General features: G+C 36.4%; 3 protein-coding genes across 7 annotated transcripts in view; 1 reads left to right on the forward strand and 2 right to left on the reverse strand.

Annotated features, from left to right (window-relative positions):
• Window positions 1-1,225: 1,225 nt before the first annotated feature.
• On the reverse strand, window positions 1,226-3,433 carry LOC306907736 (leukocyte cell-derived chemotaxin-2-like). The gene is made up of 5 exons (XM_079480081.1): window positions 2,787-3,433; window positions 2,211-2,246; window positions 1,940-2,036; window positions 1,624-1,775; window positions 1,226-1,514 (listed from the first exon to the last, which is right to left on the reverse strand). Exons 1-5 carry the CDS (start codon window positions 2,824-2,826, stop codon window positions 1,348-1,350), a joined length of 492 nt encoding a protein of 163 aa, XP_079336207.1. The 5' UTR covers window positions 2,827-3,433; the 3' UTR covers window positions 1,226-1,347.
• A 4,082-nt stretch (window positions 3,434-7,515) lies between these two features.
• On the reverse strand, window positions 7,516-11,165 carry LOC306907739 (proteinase-activated receptor 4). 2 transcript variants are annotated; one of them, XM_079480088.1, is made up of 3 exons: window positions 10,988-11,165; window positions 10,698-10,901; window positions 7,516-9,979 (listed from the first exon to the last, which is right to left on the reverse strand). In XM_079480088.1, the coding sequence occupies exons 2-3, from the start codon at window positions 10,792-10,794 to the stop codon at window positions 8,958-8,960; spliced, it is 1,119 nt and encodes a 372-aa protein (XP_079336214.1). In that variant the 5' UTR covers window positions 10,795-10,901; window positions 10,988-11,165; the 3' UTR covers window positions 7,516-8,957. The 2 variants fall into 2 exon arrangements, with proteins under 2 accessions (XP_079336214.1, XP_079336213.1); XM_079480087.1 differs by having other exon boundaries at window positions 10,698-11,048.
• The window catches only part of rnf130 (ring finger protein 130), a 44,386-nt gene continuing 36,672 nt past the window's right edge, over window positions 10,529-18,242 (forward strand). For 2 of the 4 annotated variants that reach the window (XM_079480085.1, XM_079480083.1), the window contains exons 1-2: window positions 10,529-10,582; window positions 12,775-13,196. In XM_079480085.1, the coding sequence (XP_079336211.1) occupies window positions 12,923-13,196 (274 nt within the window). In that variant the 5' untranslated portion in view covers window positions 10,529-10,582; window positions 12,775-12,922. Of the gene's footprint in view, window positions 10,583-12,198; window positions 12,378-12,774; window positions 13,197-18,242 lie in introns of those variants that run through there. The other 2 variants (XM_079480082.1, XM_079480084.1) reach the window with 2 other exon arrangements.

The raw sequence follows: 18,242 nt of genomic DNA on the forward strand, positions 1-18,242 counted from the left end.
AACTTTTATGTCACTAGACTTTTTACAGTAACTTAAAATAAAATCTTCATGTTTTTTTGTAGCCTTTTGGTTCGCACATATTTTTATGACATTAAGGGCTCATTGTGTGACCAAAAGTGTGTAACCTCAAAGAGTTCAGTATTTTTCACATTTCAAATGTTATTGTGACATCACGCACTTCATTTCAGTTTCAGAATGTGCTACATTCTTTCTGTTAATCATTTTTTATGGCTGTTATCTTAGGACATCATTGAATGCAATGCCATTGACACTTAATCCAATTGCCATTTATCATTGCTTGCCGTATAGATGAGCTTTTTTAACATATATATATTTTTTAAAGATCTAGGTACTTGAGCCTAAATTCCAAAAATGACTAAATAGGTTTGTCTTTTTAAAACGTGTTATTCATGAGGACCACAAATGGTGTTAGAACTTACATATTTATAAATTGTGTTCACACTAAGTCATGTTTTGATATGTTAAATAGGGTGGTGGCCTAAAATGGCCTTTTAACATATTGTTTTATAAATTGTTAATTGTTTCCACGTTTGGTAATGCATATGGTTCCTCTACATGCTAAAATATACAATTGTGTTTTATGATTGTAACAATTTGGATATTTTTCTTAAGGGGGACTTCAAAGGGTGTATCATGCTTATTTGTCTTTTTACACTAATATAATTTCAGCTGTGACTACTGCATGAGACATTTTTGTAACTCTTTTTTGTTTGTTGTCTGCAAATGTAAAAAATGTTGATCCTCACTAGCCAAAATCAGAGAACTAAAAAATGATTCTCTGGTTCCGCATGGAATCGTGTTGTCAATTACTACATACGTTATTAATATTTAAAATTTAGCTAGCAATTCACATGCAGACATTTATAAACCACACACATAATTTTAAAGGGAACAAAATGGGGTAAACTTTTTCAGATCTTAAATTAATTTGACATGTAATGTCTTATTTTGCTACAGTCATTGTTTGATGTGTGGTAATAAGAAAAGTAGACATATTTGTTGTCAAACATTTACAGCATATGTTTTAGAATACGGGTTTGTGTTTAGTAGTATGTTTTAGAATGCATCTGAAACGGAATATTTAGGTTTCACATCCTAGCAAACACTAATCTCTTCTGCAGACACTAAACACTGCTGACCTATCAGTACGTGCATTGTAATCTGACTTGTTTTTAAAGTAACTACTCATTTGTAGACAGTTGGAGACTGTTAGCAGAAGAAATGTTTAATGTTTATTAATGTATTTATTTTTATGCATGATTTAAATTGAACAAAGTCTCAAAGAGACCCTGAGTGATGTAAGGATTACAGGTGCTAGACGAGGTATCAGAAGTATTTGGTGGGATCTGTTTCGTCACACATCTGCACATGAACATGGGAGGTGATTCCAGGATAAACCTTCTGCATTTGGAGCAGAGTTCCGATCTTCTGGCCTTTCTTCAGACTCCCAGAGTACTTGTCCGGCTTAACATAGAAGAGTTTGAAGCAAAGTCCTGGTAAAGAGAACAAACAGTGAAATATGAGATTATTATGATTTTGCAAGCACTTTACAAAGAGAGCAAATCACAAGTACCGCTGCTAATAATTGTTCACAATACAAACCTTCTCCTTTCAGTTTTACGCCATCATTGATAGCATTGTTTTTTTTGTATGGAACAGCTTTGCCATCTAACTTTACATCAAATGGTGCATAAATGGTAGATCCATCACTACACACAATGTCAACACCCTTGTGTTTTCGTGTGACACCATCTCTGTGGGAAACACAAATTCACATACACTTAATATACCACAAATAATAACCGTTGTTATTATAAACTTTTTATATTTATGGGATATTGAATGTTGTTTGGGTCATTGAGAGGAGATAAGAAGGGATTAGAGTCAAATTAATAAAAATAAGGGTGGGCAAACTCACTTGCCCTTCCGGGTGGCTCCAAATTTTCCACAGCCTTTACTGTCACACCCTCTTATATTGTTATTTGAGTTGCCACTGCAGAGCGGGCCGAATTTAACTACAAAAATGAATGTATGAATCATATATGTATATATTTATATATATACAGTATATATACAGCACATGTATTTGCACACATTCATAGATTTTATGCATACCTACATACATACATACATTAATAATTAACATTTTATTTCATTTTTCTGCCCTTTTGTGTCTTGATTTGTCATACCTTTAGTAGCGTCAACACTTGGGCTGTACTGAAGCACTGGAAAAGAGATTAACATTAACCATGTAATTCATATAATGTTTTTTGTTGTTGTTTCATAATGACAGACAAAATCTCTAATCATATTTGAACTCAATGTTTATATTTTAAACATCACAATAATAATATTTAAGTTGGGCTCAATTTGGTTTGTAAACAATAAAGAACATAATAATAATTATTATTATTATTTTATTTATTAATAACAATAATAATCCTGATTATTATTATTATTATTACTATTCTTATTATTATGTTTCAGTTTGAACGGTAAGCAGTTTCAAAAAAAATTGATATTACAATGAAATGCATTGTCAAAATTTGCTTTTCAAACAGGTTCAACATATTTATATAAATATACAGTTTTATAGAATAAGAGTAAAAGCATGGTGCTCCAGTTTGAAATGTTTATTGTCAAGCAAATGGCAAAAATTGTTGGTTATGATTTCCATGACTACTTTTGACACATCTGACAATGTTAAAATGATACATTACTACATTATTGCTACCCATCTCGATTAAAAAAACTAAAGTTCTCACCAGCCAAAAGCAGAACACCATAAAGAATGTAAAGCCTCATGGTTCAGAAAGTCTTTGTCTTCTGTGTTGTCCTCTGTCTGTTTTGTTCACTAAACTGTGAGTTTTATATGTTCAGTGTGATCTGTGGAAATTCTGGTTTCAACACAAATGCATGTTGAATTATTGCAGACTGATTGCAGGGAAACAATTGACAAGAAACAATGCAGAACATGCAGTTAAAGAGGCTCTGACTCAAGAGCAGAAGGAAGAATGAAATTAAAGGACCGTTTAATTGTTGTGTCATTTAAGAGAGCTGAAATATATATGTGCAATAAACCAACCAAACGCTCCTCTTGCCAAAAGTAAAATATGGGCAAATAAGGGTTAGAAATGTATATTCTGTGTATACATTAATATAGCCAAGAGGTGATCTAATGATGCATCTGTCATGAACGTCATGGACATCACTTGGTAAAACATTTTAGTGGTATATTTCTTTCTGATACCAAGGTGTGTGGGTTTAAAGAGTTACTCAGGAAATTGTAAAATTACTTTGCTTTTTAAATTATTAAAAACCGTGTTGTTAAAGCACCTTTTAAAAATACCGAATACACTTTTTAAGCACTCCGTTACTCTCTTGTGGATATCTTATTTTTGCTGAATATGTTAACACGATATTGTTTATGAGGATAAGCACTCCATTTACCCATCTCTTATGAGGAGGAAGTCATTAGGACTGTTTTTGAAATATGAGGAAGTTATTTCCTCAGTCTGCTGTGCTGTTTTCCAAATTACATGATATAAGAGTAACTGTAAGTGAAAATGTAATGGGCACAAAACCTGATTTAAATTAGGAATAGGATTCTTGAATAATCCTGCAGGACAAAAACGCAAAAACGTTGATCCTATAGGAAAAGGTGCACATAGTCCATGATTTGTTTAATCAAAATCTCAAGAGAGTATCAAAATCTCTCTTACTCCTTTCTGTACTTTAACAAAACGCATAACATGCATAATATGAACATAAACGAAACATACTGTTCATGAAAGCATACATTCACCTGAATAATTTTCTATACCTCCTCAAACTTCTATTTAGTGCTGTCCTCTGCCCAAAGTTATTTATATACTGTGGTGGCACAACTTCACAGGTGTCAAAAACACTTGGACTCTGAAAGAACTTGAACTTCGAACTTTATTTTTGAAATGGAATTAGTCTGGCTTTTGTTGAAACTAGTAACTTTGATTAGCACCAATTGTATTATTGCTCCTGTATGACATATCGCTTATTGCTCCCTGAACTCTCTTTAAGTCGCTTTGGATAAATGACTAAATGTAAATGCATGGCTATTTGAATAACTGAAGCCATGCAATTGCATGTAATGAGCAATTTTGAAAATCTTTTTTAAGCATGCAATGAAAAAAATTATCTCAGAGAGACCCTGGGCTATGTGAGGATTGCAGGTGGTCATCAGCTTCCTCAGCATTTCAGAAGTATTTGGTGGGATCTCATTTGTTGCAGACTGATTGCAGGGAAATCACAAAATCTGTTTAACAGTTAAGTGTTTTGTTAACACCACTTCTTGTTTCTTTTGTGTTTCTACTGCTTTCAACAGTGACTGGAAAGAATGCAGAACATGCAATTTAAAGAGGCTCTGACCCAAGAAGAGCAGGAGCAAGAAAGAAATCAAAGGACGCATTCAAGATAGTCGAGATAAATATGTTATAAAACAAACATAAGCTCATATTGTCTTAAAAGTCTGCTATAGGCTACGTATTGTTTAAATATCCAAACAAATACAGCAAAACGTGAAAACTGAAGATATTTTAAAACGTAGGCTATAAATAATAATAAAAAACTAAAATAATGCCAAATCTGTAAGAGTTTGTGTCAGTCTTAGTGTGTACACGTGGATATGATAGGTGGTGGGCTATAATGACGTCTTTCGTGGACGTAGCCGAGTTTCCATTACAGACTTGCGCAAAATGTAATCAATGTTTTCTAAATGTGGTTTAAAACAATGAAGCAGAATGGCAACGTTTCCATTCATTTATGTTATGTGATTAAAGTGTATTTTGATTCTTCTCGCGATAACTCATTCTGGCCATATTCTTCTTTATTTATGGCAGGTTGCAAACAAACTTTAGTGCATAGTGCCACCTATTGTGACGAAAGAGTGAAGAGAAATGTCTATATTTCCTTATATATTTTCCTTTAACCTCACTGTTCCTAGTAGATCTCCATATTGCACTCACTCGTTTTCCTGCTTTTTGGCCCTCGTATTACTAGATATTATTTCTTTCCAAATGTTCTGCCAAAACATATACCGCGCATGGGCATGTGACCTTTTTATGTGTCGTGACTAAAAGTTTTGCGAAATATGCCTTTATCGCATTGCGTGAAAAAACAACTCATTCGAGCCTGATTACTTTTTGTGGTAGCCTACATGCGTGTTTTGCGAAATTGAATTGTTTCCATTGGGGGTATTTTCAATTTGCGCATTCTGAAGAGTAATGGCAACCTATTGACATCACATGGTAAAACAATTGGAATATTTCTATCTTTGTAGTGTTTCATTTCAAATGTCAGGAAAACATTTGTGATTTATGTAACATTTAACATGTGGGTAAAAGGGGGTTTTAATAGTTACTGAATCGATGTGTTAAATATCCAACGCATTTGCCTCTTTTCTGTTCAACAAGGTGTGTAGGTTTAAATAGTCCACTAGATGCCAGTATTGTTAATGTATTGAACTAAATGGAGTTCATAGATAACCAGAGTAATAACCGTTAAGTCTAACCTTAGCTTTTCCAATGTAAAATCAATCTTAATATGCTTGTTCTTATTATATTTAGGTGAACTTGTAAATTAATGAGACGTCAATGAGTGTCATGTTTTGTATTTGGCCGTAACGGGTGTGTGAAATTCAGAGCCGGACAGTAACGGAGTACATTTACTCGAGTACAGTAGGCCTACTTAAGTACAATTTTGAGGGATCTGTACTTTACTTGAGTATAATTTTTGGGGAGTACTCATGACTTTACTCAAGTACATTTGAGAGGCAAATATTGTACTCTTTACTCCGCTACATTTCTATCCATAACCGTAAGTACACGTTACTTCTAAAAAGGAAAAAGAAAAATCTCGGAAACCACCAATTTGTTTTTTCCCTCTCAAACATGATTGGATTGTGCAGGCGCCACTTATGGGCGAGCCTATCAGCAACAATCACCCAGACCTCAGAGCTCTATCATTTGCTGTACACAGCTGTCAATCATCTCACGTCTGCATGACACGTCCTGTGTACACTTCCTCATTCAGGACATCCGCGATGAAGCTAAAGTGACATTTCTTCACCAAAACAAGAAGCTAATAAATGCACGATTGAAGAATATGTGTTTTGTGTGTATTTTCATGCGATTTGGGGGTATTTTTATATGAATAAAGAATAAAGGTAAGGGAGTAGCCAATAGCGTCATATAAAATGCTAAATATAACATGAAATGAACTTGAAAACATCGCGACCGGTCAGCTGATTTTCTTTAATCATTATTATTTTCTCTTCTCTGCTCTATGCTGCGTGTATAACACGGTCAGGTTCAGAGGTGTGTCAGAACATTGCTATATCGCCTTCTTTGCTGTTTTAGGTTTATTGATTTCAGGGGCGGCGTTTGTGTATGGCCCTAGCGTTCAGAAAACATTGTTGAAACAAAGTACGTGTGCATAATGAGACTCATTAAAGATAATTAAACTACTTTACACTGATGTGTACATGTAGCATAGGCGTCGGAAGCATGTGTATTTGAGAATGTATAAACACCGTTAAGTCACATAGCGTCATTGACGTATAGTCGGTAAGACCGAAGATATGTAGTTTTGACGTGACATCATCGTAATGTTGGTTCGAAGCTCTTTTTGGCTAAACTCGTTTGTCTGCATTTTCCACATTTAAGATCATTTACAGGAATTTATTTTCAATAAAACAAAGAAACTGTCTACAAAATGCCTAACAGTGGTTTTGGAATCAAGTGTGAGGTTATGGGTAGTGGGGATGGTCTTTATTTTCCCAATTAGTTGGCATCCATTTAATAATTTTAATAAATCGAATAATTTACACTATTGTTATTGTATTTCATTCATAATGTACAACGCTATCTGTGAAAAATTAAAAAAATATATTGCACGGAAAGACTTTGTAGTGCAGTCGCAGTTTAGGCTATGTATTTTGCGATTTGCCACTAGCTATGCCAGGATTAGCTTAAAAATGAAAAGAATCAAGGCTTAACAACCCTGCGACAAGGTAAGACATGTTTTATATTTAATCTTGTTTGCTGAATCTGATCAATGGTTGGTTTATATTTTAGTCTCATAGTCGATTAACGTAGTCGTTGGTGGTGGTTATGACAACATCTGGCTGTGGGTTATTTTTTACTACTTTAAGTTTTGTGGTTACATATATGTGGTATCATTTGGTTTCATTGTGGTTCGTTTTTGTATGGTCTGAGGAAATTTCGCCATACCCTAGGTTTTGATGAAACGCCACTACTGATTGATGAAAAAACAGAGAAACTCACATGTACACACAATTGTTAGCTGAATTGTATTTTCTAATATTACTCATTAATGTAAGCCGAGTATTTGCTTTGATGTTCTTGAGTATGCGGTGTGTTGTTTAAAACTGTTCGGTTCAAATGTGGGTGCAAAAAATCCATTAAAACTCTAGCAGAGGTGAAAAGAATAAAGCATGGTAAAAAGATTAAAATTACTTTATTTTACTTTAAATTCCTTTAACATTCTCCAAGGTATTAACATTAACATTTTTCATAACTCCATGTAGGACGTTTCTGTACATAAATGTAAGCACTGTGGCAGTAGTAATGCAATATTTAGAAAATGTACACTTGTACTCTTGATACTCAAGTACTTTTAAAAACATGTACTTCAGTACTTTTACTTAAGTACACATCTGACTGTAGTACTTTTACTTGTACTTGAGTAAAATTTAGCAAGGGGTATCTGTACTTTTATTCAAGTAATGAACCTGTGTACTCTGTCCGCCTCTGGTGAAATTTAACATGAACAAAAAACAAATTATTAAAACAATTTTAATTTTTCAGAGCACATTTCATACACAGTGCGCTTTATGAAGATAAATGTGCTTTACAAAACCATGAAAAAGACAAACAAATCAATGTTAACATTGTTTAAAAATAAGAAATCTAAATAAATCATATTAAAAGCAGTACATTTAAAATAACAAATGTGCAGGACCAGGCTCAGTCAGTAAACAGTGATCAGTCTGAATATGGCGCTCACATATTTTCTCAAAGCATGTCTGTTTGCTGAAATATACATCTTGTTTTCAATTCAAGTCCTGGGGACCTGCAGGAATGCACATTTAAGATGCTTTAAGTCACCCCGTTTAAACATCATTTGCAGAGAGATCCGTGATCTGGCCATGCCAGATAAGAGAGACATAGAAAATGTGCAGTGCTGGCAGGCCCCATGACCGGAACTGAGAACCACTGGTTTCTATCATAAGAAGTATTTGTGGTTACGGCTATGACTTAGCACTTCCTAGACATACAAACACAAAATAAGTTAGTTATTTTCTGTATGTTCAAGCCTAAATTTTTTAATACAGCCTTGATATTCAATGGAATGTAAAGCAAAAAAACAAGCTTTAATAGCACAATATGTACGTGTGTACGTAAACTGTTTCAGTATTTACTGTGTTGAAATTAATATTTTAAATTCCATGGTTTAAATCTAATAAATGTATTCAGTTATTGTTTTATATATACCCCAAAACTGATAGTCCACATTTATGTATGTAAAATAACCGATGCTGATATAGAAATGTACAATATCAGCAATTATGAACATTGACAATGCTCTTAATCAATTCTAATGTTTTTTTATCATGCAATTAGATCGTGCAGAAGATTTAATCCTGTCCTAACACCCTTTATTTGACCATGACCACAAAGAGCCGTCTGCTAAAACAGCATTTGCAAAATGTTGAAAGCCCATGTAATGTCACCGTAAAGTCAATGTAAAACATGTTTTATAATAATATTATCATTGTCTTGTTTTTCTTATTATAATTTATCGGACGGACAGATGCACAGATTAAATTCTTCCTTCAGCGAGCCCTAGAATATTTATAGTATGTCTTGAATCTAAAGTCTTCAGCCTGCCGTACCTCTATTAAGAGGTCCTTCAATCTTGCTTAAATTTGATACGAGTGTAATCTTTGACCTAGATGTATCTGAAGAGCGCTCAGAATTGAATCGGTGAAGACTCAGAACCTCACATAGCCTCTTCCTGAAATCCTTTGACACGTAGTAAAAAATGAAGGGATCAATGCAGCTGTTAAAAGTGCTGAGTGACAAACTGATCAGATATGGACCATAAAGATCATTCTGGACAAAATCTGATTTTGAGTAATGCAACAGCAATAAAACGTTGCTTGGCAAAAAGCAAACCAAAAAAACCATTAACATGAGCATAGTCACTCTCACAGCGTGAGCATAACGCTGCCCTTCGGCCTTAAGGGTGCGTAAGACAAAACCATAACTGAACACCACTATGAGCAATGGAAGCAGGAAGCAGATAGAGAAAAGCGTAACAAAATAAGGCATGAAGTACTTTTCTTGCTCATCTATGGGCAGTGCATCATGGCAGGTTGTAATGGAATGATTCTTTATCTCATAAGATTGTTTGGAGACTAACAAGGGCACAGCTGCCGCTGCAACGGCTATCCAAACCAATGTGCTCATACACCATGAATTCTTGTTACTACGAAATGCCTTGGCACCGAAAGGGTGAACTAGAGCAACGTAGCGATCGACAGCGATAAGAGCCAGACACACAACTGAACCATACATGTTTCCATAGAAAAGTGCAATCACAATACGACAGAAAGATTCCCCAAATATCCAGTCGTTGCCTTGAAAGTGATAGACAATGCGAAAAGGGAACACCAGAAGAAACAGAATATCACAGGTTGTGAGGTTGATCAGCAGGATGGTGGAAGGAAGCTTCTTGGTGCGGAAGAGCAGCACCCAAAAGGCAAGCAAGTTAGCGGGAAGCCCAATAAGGAAGGCCAGGAGACCGAGGAGAGGAACCATTAGAACAATGGCGTTGCTTTGCATCTGCTCCTTTTGCTCCTCCGATATTGTATTATTATCCAGTGCAAGGGCACGGCCCCCTAAAGGAGAGAGAAATATACCCCTTTTATTTAATAATCATTATTTAAATTTCTTTATGGCACTACTTTATGAATCAGAAAATAATTTGATATAGAAAAAGCTATCAAGAGATCGAAAAGGTTTTAAAAGCTCACTTTTGCTTTAAAAAAAATATCTTGCTAGGATGTTATTCTTAGAAAAATGCTTTACAATAACACAAACTTACAAAAAGAGATATAGATTTTAGCATTTATTAATCCTTGTTAATGTCAATACAGTTATTCATGTTTATGCACGGTGCATTAACTAATGTTAACAGTCACATCATTTGATTTGAACATGAACTAAGATTAATAAATGCTGTATAAGTATTGTTGATTGTTAGTTCATTTTAGCTAATGCATTTACCAACATATTACAATCTTATTGTAACGTGTTGTTAACAGAAAATTATGTGCTAACCCTCCAGTACCTAGAAACGTACTCATTCTCACAGCTCAAAATGTGGTTGATCTATAACTGCGATTCAGGCCCCATCTCATGTCCGTGCATGTTGCAGGTATGTACCCCCCCACATAGTCTCGCAGTTTCACACTCATATCCTCCATTTTACAGTGCACAGGGTAAGATTTTATATTTTATTTTAACAATGCTGAAACTGTTCTCATTATCATCGTCTCGTAAAATTGAGACAGAACGTAGGCTTAAAGCTAATAATATAATACTTAAAAAACTTACTGCCAGTGATGTAGTTTTTCTCCTCTGAAGCTGAAGAGATGCGAAGGAGAACAATGAAGAGTAGGTAAAGGAAGACCCCTCGAGAAATGACAAACATTGTCGTAGAGTTGAATACAACTAATAAATGACCGTTAACAACCTTCTTAACTTGCTGTAAATGTGTTTTTGGTCTGTGAATGCAGTTTTCTTGTATTTGGGTAGTCCCTGTTTTAAAAAAATATACACACAGGTTATAACAAAAAAAGTAAATTCATAACCCTTTTTCATGTCCTGTGGATTTCTGTCCTGACCTTCTAATGAGCACAGACCAGTGAATGAAGCTCTTCTTTCTGTTCCTCTCTATGTGTATCTGAGGAAGTAAGCTGCTACCTCGCTGTCACTGTAGCTTGTTTTCATCTGTCTACATGCTTGTTAACACGATTTAAAGATTCGAAAAAACTAAGCAAGCAATGTTAACAGAGTAGGTATTGTCTGAAATGCCACAATTATAACCACAAGCACCAAACAGGAAGAGTTATTATGTGTTTATAGAGAGGAAATAAAAAATGATATGGTAGCCTACTCTTGAGCTGTTTTAAGCAAATCTAATAACAATATTATTCAAACAAAAGAATGATTTTGTTCCAAATTATTTAAGTTCCTTGTGTTTATTTCAAAGTGAAAGATAAAAACACAAACCAATGGTAAGAGCAACACTAGATTTTCTGTGGCTTTTGCTATATATAGTATATAGTCTATTTTCGAAAAATGCTTAAATGCCACTTCTAAATTTACAGTGTTGTTACCAAGCACTTGAAAGAAGATTGCACGATAAACGCAAAATTCAGTCATATGCTACCTAATTACATTTCTGATTCCAAGTAAATCTTCACCACTTAAGCAAATTAATGAATGTATGTAAAGGATAAAGAAATATGTTAAATGAATTGTATTATTAATAATAACTGACGAGATAATGCCAAATAAGTGTTATTCATGTTTGCATAGTTTTAATGTCTACAGCTACGGTATGTAGTGTATATGGCTTCCACGAGATGGCGCAAAAGTCCATTGAGTATTGCTAAAACACATCTGAGCAATGTAGAGCTTCAGTCACCATTTATATTCAGTGTACTTTCGTTGCCTGGTGGTGACACAACTATTAAGATGACGCTAAATAGGTGCGATTTGTTTTTATTGTATAGCTATTGCATATATCACATCCACGAGATGATCACACATAAATTGGATCGCACACACGCTTTATCTTCATAAATATCACAGCGTGATAAATCATATCACCTGTACTTATTAATACTCCCTAGTCCAGAGTTTACAGGCCTGGAAAGTGTAAATAACCCATAACGGAGCTATATTTCTCTAGATGCAGCCATATGTTCTAAGGATTTTCATTTATTTCATCGTTTAATAAAAACAGTGTCATCACGACCCAGAGATGGCAAGGAAGAGTACACGCATTTTGATATGATGGTGATGTGGCCCCCTTCCCTCCCACTAATCTGATCTCCGTGCAGTTTCGCGCATGCGCACACGCACAATGCTCAGTGTTGGGCGAGAAGGGGGTGAACGCGTCCAGCAACACATAGGTCTGCGTTTGGCCAAACAAGCTACGGCGCAGTGAGATATCAAAACAAAGAGAAAGGTTGATTTTATACGATACAAGTGGAAGCGACCAAACAGGTATGGGTAACGAATTTAATGTCAGGTTATTTTGTGGCACGGCAGCTGTAAAGGCTGGTTGCCCGAACAAAGCGGTGCCGACAGCAGAAGCGATACATGCATTGCCATTGTACAGTCTTGGAAAGCAATCGTACTTGTTGTTAGACCTGTAGACATGAACGTTTTTCTCTGAAGTAGCCGCAATGGTTGCATACACAAAAGCCTGTAATGCATGCATGCACTCTGTTGCCATTACCAAGTCAACAATGCCATTAAACCATAGTCAAAATTAATGTGTGCACACATTTACTTCAGTTATCCCCCAATGTATTGTCTTGTTTTTACGTGACAGCATAAAAAAAGGGTGGGGAGGGGGCTTTGGGTATGCTTTTAACTGTCTGTCTTTTCTTGTAAGCAGCGCAAAAACGGGAGAGGCGACGCATGGCTCTCCTCGTGAACATTGAGGCTTCAGGGGAAGACAGTATGTTTTCATGAGGGGTAGTGTCTCGAGACGCAGAGGTGGTCGTTGAAACAATCGCAGTTTAATAGATAAGACATTGCCGAAGATGCTGAAGAGACTGGCCGCACCGGCGTCATGCAGCAGCTGTCTCCTTGCCTTCTTCCTCGCCTTCGTCTCGCCCAGGTGTACGCTGTCTATCGGTGCCGACAAAAATATGGTCAACAAGGAGGATTATTATAGCGCCACGGTGAACGCCACCGTTTTGGACCATAAAGGCAATCCTCAACAAATGGTAACGAAGAATGACGGGCGGTACGGGCAGAATTCACCCAAAACAGAGGCGAAGGGGATTGTGATCGCACCTGCTGCTGTTAACGGGGGTGAGTCTGTTTGGGTTACAGTACAGTTTTACAAAGCATCCTTGACGAGACTTGTTGTTGTTATTTTAGTTTTTGTGTTTTTACATTATATTATATTTATGCATTTGGCAGAAGCATTTATCCAAAACGACTCATTAAATGTATTTCGCTGGAACCCATGGCCTTAACAATGTTAGTCCAATTCATTACCAATTGAGATACAGGAACACACTACTGCAATTTCGTTTTTTAAGGTTTATGTAATGCAGTATAACCGTCAGTATAGTGTCACTAAGAAAGATTGACATAATCATTTCCTGTCTCCTGTCTTCCAGAAACATCAATGTTCTGAAATCTGATTTTCAAATATGGTCATACGCTTCATAAACCCCCTTTAAAGTGATAGTTAACCTAAAAGCAAAAATGCTGTCATCATTTACACACCCTCTTGTCATTCGTGTGGCTTCCTTCCTCCAACAGAACACAAAGTAAGATATTTTCAAGAATGTTGTGAACTGGCCCTCATTCACTCGCATTGGTTTTGTGTCCATACAATAGTACATGCAACTGCAATGCAAGCACTGGCCCCCTGTTCGCTCACCGACTTCCTTCAAAATATCTTCTTTTGTTTTCTGTGGAAGAAAGACATAAAGGCTGAAATGACAAGAGGGTGAGTAAACGATGAAATCAATTTCATTTTGGGGTAAACTATCACTTTAAGATCTTAGATGTCACTATAAAAATATACTATTACCTAAATGTTTTAACTTCAATTGTTTTTAAAAGAAAAGGCTCGTTCATAGCATGGTAGCATTGCATATTTATCAAATTCACAATGACATTGCACAGGATAAACTTCCGTTTATTTGCCCTTTGTAATGTTATAACACTGTAACATTAGTTTTTCGCAATTTCTAAATCTAGAATGTTTTTCAAAAGCAACCAGTATGTGTGCTCAAGTATACAATCTGTAACTTCCTGTGATATTTGACTGTTTCACGTGACCGTCGTGTCATTTCCTCCGCTGTACATGTTGTTGTAACTTACCTGTTATTGTTCTGAGGTTGGATACAGAGTAGTTATTTCTATTATTTTGGCTACCCCTGCAACACATTGTATGTCCAACCAAGGCCTTGTGGATTTTCAGGTGCCCTTTCGGGACCAATTAGGTTTGTGCGGCTCATTCTCTTGCAGTGGCTCTGTAAATAAAACCGTCCCCTAAACTCCCTTTGAACTGTACTGTACTTGCATAACCTCCCCCGAAGAGACCCTTCATTGCCGTGCACTCTGTTCAGTAAGTCAGTGACGTGGGGGATGAGTGACACGGGTCGGGCTTGCTTTGTTTGCAGTAATGCCGTCTCTTACCCTCCTCTGCACCGAAGTATTCGACAGTCCTTGTGTCCCAAGAGCGTGTGTGAGGTGGCCTGTTTGTCACTAGCTTATGTTGCTCAATTGCTCTGCAAATTTGTATCTTGTCCCTGTGTTTATATACGTCGTGCATATTGGCTGTTTTTCAACTCTGCTCGCACATTTAGTGAATTAAACTCCATCGAGCCGTGCTTGGTATTTGTAATTTTTGCTGAATCATTTGGTTTTTGCCATATCGCCTGGATGTATTAAATGGCTTGAGGGAAGTGCAGTATCTATAATCATTCTTGCCTTGGGATGGCTGGTATCGTCTTCCAGGATTCGGGTGTGTGTGTGTGTGTGTTCTTTTTCTCTAGCCTGGCTTTTTTATATTTTGCTTGTTCAGGTTACAGGATGCTCAGAATTTGCTTGAAATCTTTATTACTAGAATTCTCTTTAAATCAATTATGCCATTACTCCATATTTATAGCACTATGGTAATGTTTATTGAGGTCTTAATGGTTTCTTGTTGATTATAAAGATGAAGTTTTGTTTTCAAGCCTCATTTTTGATAAGTTCACAAGGGAAGTTTGTGTCCATCCCTCATTGTCATACTTTTCAGTTGACATTCTGTTCTTGTTAACCTAGTGTGTTGAACTGACCCGAGGCAGCTGTATGACTTACTGGTCATTAATGCCAGTGAGCCCGGTGGAGGTCATCAGTCGTGATCCAGTCAGGAGCTGGTACAGGGACACTGCGCTCTGTATTTTTTCTGTATTTTTTAATATGTTCTCAAGGACAATAGTACATCCATTCTCCCTATTTCCAGAAATTCTACCTCCCGGAAGCTAAAGCAGACATTCTGTCATTTGTAACTCTGTGACTGCTGTGTATCCAAAGTTATTTTATCACCTTCTCACCTCGGTGGCATCTGGCAACGAAAAAAATTCTCCTTTGCTTAAAAAGCCCACCCACAATTTTTTATATCACAGCAGTGAACGATGTTCCAGAACAGAAAATTGATAAGATTCTTTAAATATCTTTCTTTGTGTTCAACAGAACTAAGAAATGTATACAGGTTTGGAATAACCTTATGGTGAATAAAAGGTGAGAGATTTCTATTTTTGGGTGAACTATCCCTTTAAGTCTGAGTAATACATGACAGCATTTTCACATTTGGGTAAACTATACCTTTAACTGCCCAATTCTTAAGCTTCATAACAAAGCATAGCTTTTAAATGGTGCAGTAGGCTATTTGTCATTGAAAAACATACTAAGTCACTGTAAGGCTCAGTCGATTTGTCTCACACAGAAAATAAACAAGCAGCTCATTACTTCCTGTTTGACTGTTTCAAGATTATATTTCCTCCGGAGACCTCAATGTGATCATCTGACCTCTGTGTTGATCTCTCCTCCTGCCTCTCAAATGGCTTAGCAATGGCTCATCAGTCTAAACAACATGGCATGCACAATAAAATCTCCCATTCTCAGTTCACCCCAGAGAGAGAGAGAGAGAGAGAGAGAGAGAGAGAGAGAGAGAGAAACGGAGGGAGTGCAGGGAGTGCACTGTTTTCCTTCTTCACTCAATTCTCTGTTTCCCAAACCAGCTGCAGCTGTCATTAGGGGTCTGGCAACATAAACCACACTTAGCTAATGGGCAGTGAGACAGAAAACCACCTGCCAATAGAAATGCAAAGAGGTAATAATGTCCATTCAAAAGTCAACAGCCCCGAATCAGGCCGACACAGAAAGGATGCCAGTGGGAGGTGTTGAATATTGGTGATGAGCTTGTAGCGATTTATGATGCTTGAACAAGCTCAAATGGCAGTAAACGACCCAGTCATAAGGGCTAATTTGATTCACCCCAGGCCCTGGGCATAACACATTGACCAATGGGCAAGTGAAACAAGGGTCCAGTTTTGTCCATTACCTTTTGTCCATTAATCACTTAACAGTGATTAGGGTAATGTAGGTAAATTATATTTACTAATTTACTAAACTGGGTTTAATTTGCATTGGATTTATTTAGCAGATGCTTTTATTGAAACTTTTTACATTAGGAGGAACTTCTTTCTTGCCAGAGAACGGTTTCTTACACTTCTCTGGGTAGCAGACAAATCAATGAATTGTTTTCGACTTCCAAATAAAACCACTAAAAGAAATGATTTTGATTAAGGTAACAGATGAAAGAACAGACAGGAACCATGTGACACACCATATGTTCCCAATTGATCCAGGCAGGAAATGTGAGCTGGAGTGATGTTGGGGCATTGATTGCCATGGTGCTGTTGTCATGAAGTGAGGTTGGAGTGGGCCAGCACAGATGAGGATGCTAACTGGCTGCCTGTGTTTGTTCTAATACCAGTGATTTTCCTCTACGTGGGTGCATGTGAGGTCGTAATGTATTCTTATTTTAGATGAACACGATGTTATAGATGAGCTGCATAGAATCGAATTAGCGTCGTGTCTGAACGCAATTAGTAGTGATTCTGTAAAGATTTACCGTAAACTTGATATACGTTCACAAAGATGCTTTAATGGGCTTTTGTGCCTTCTTTTGAGTCTGTCTGGATCAACAGATCGCCGATCAACCATACCATAAACAAAGTTTTTACCAAAGGCTATCACCATACTGATGGCACAGATTTCAACATTTGGTGGTTTAAATACCCATGTAAGGTTTCTCTTATAGTTTTTATAGCTTTTTTCTTCCCTTAGTTAAGTAAGTCCCACTTTCAGAATGGTCACATCCGTAACTTGGGATGCACCGAATGTTTGGTAGTGATCAAGCAGTACCAGCGCAAAGAGAGAGAGAGACTCTCTTTGAAACGTGTCGGCAGTGTGTGGAGCATTTTTGAGTGTCAGATAAAGACACAGCAGAGAACTTGCAGAGTCGGAGTCACTTTCTGAATTAAAGCTTCTTTACCGGTAACTTGTGTATTTCAGATTTAAGTGGGCGGTCTGACAATAGCCCCGCCTCGGGCGACATCCTTTGACGCCATACAGTGGTTGCGTGCACAGTTCCCTGTACTAAACAAATTGTCAAAGTGTGCACTTTCTGAGAGAACAGTGACGATCAGCTTTTGTGGGTGGAGTTTGTCAGTCAGAGTGGCTTGCATGGATGTTTTTTTTCTTTAGATCATTTTGCAGTATAGCTTATAATAATCCAAAAGATTTAATTTATTCATATTTTTATTTTATGAAGTTGAATGTCACTTTTTAATTAAGTGTTTTGGTATATGGGTATAGAGCACAGTACATTCTTTCAGCAGTCAGTTATAGGCCTAATATTGGCTATTATTTGTTAGTTTTATTGTATTATATTGAAAAACGAGAAAAAATATAAAAAGCACATTTTGACCACTCAGTTAATGCAATAGTGACAAAAATTGGCAAAATAAAGTGTTTTATATTTATTCGGCTTCGGTGCATGCATCCCTATCCGTAACTATGTACTTCTCATATATGGGGACATGAAACATGTAATGATTCACTTAGCTCACGTTGCGATGCGATTTACAATAGTGATCTCACAGTATGATTTATTCACGATTTTTCAAATTAGAAATGCACAAGTGCACATTTATTTATACAATAAATAATTATTATATGTCAAATAATGACTAAACTAAACTGCAATTTTAAAACAAATTCCAATATAAATAATAATAATATAAATAATTCAAAAGTCTCTATAATATAAAAAACTAAGACTTTGTC

The sequence above is a fragment of the Barbatula barbatula genome (assembly GCF_947034865.1).
Source record: "Barbatula barbatula genome assembly, chromosome: 18".
NCBI classification, from domain to species: domain Eukaryota; kingdom Metazoa; phylum Chordata; class Actinopteri; order Cypriniformes; family Nemacheilidae; genus Barbatula; species Barbatula barbatula.

What these genes read in the sequence shown, in the direction of transcription:
- LOC306907739 (XM_079480088.1), bottom strand. Translation starts at nt 10,794, where the DNA reads ATGTTTGTCATTTCTCGAGGGGTCTTCCTTTACCTACTCTTCATTGTT. An exon ending in GAAAAACTACATCACTGGCA is followed by an intron (nt 9,980 to 10,697) that starts GTAAGTTTTTTA and finishes TCTCTCCTTTAG; the next exon opens with GGGGCCGTGCCCTTGCACTG.
- LOC306907736 (XM_079480081.1), bottom strand. Translation starts at nt 2,826, where the DNA reads ATGAGGCTTTACATTCTTTATGGTGTTCTGCTTTTGGCTG. An exon ending in AAGTGTTGACGCTACTAAAG is followed by an intron (nt 2,037 to 2,210) that starts GTATGACAAATC and finishes TCATTTTTGTAG; the next exon opens with TTAAATTCGGCCCGCTCTGC. An exon ending in GGAGCCACCCGGAAGGGCAA is followed by an intron (nt 1,776 to 1,939) that starts GTGAGTTTGCCC and finishes TGTTTCCCACAG; the next exon opens with AGATGGTGTCACACGAAAAC.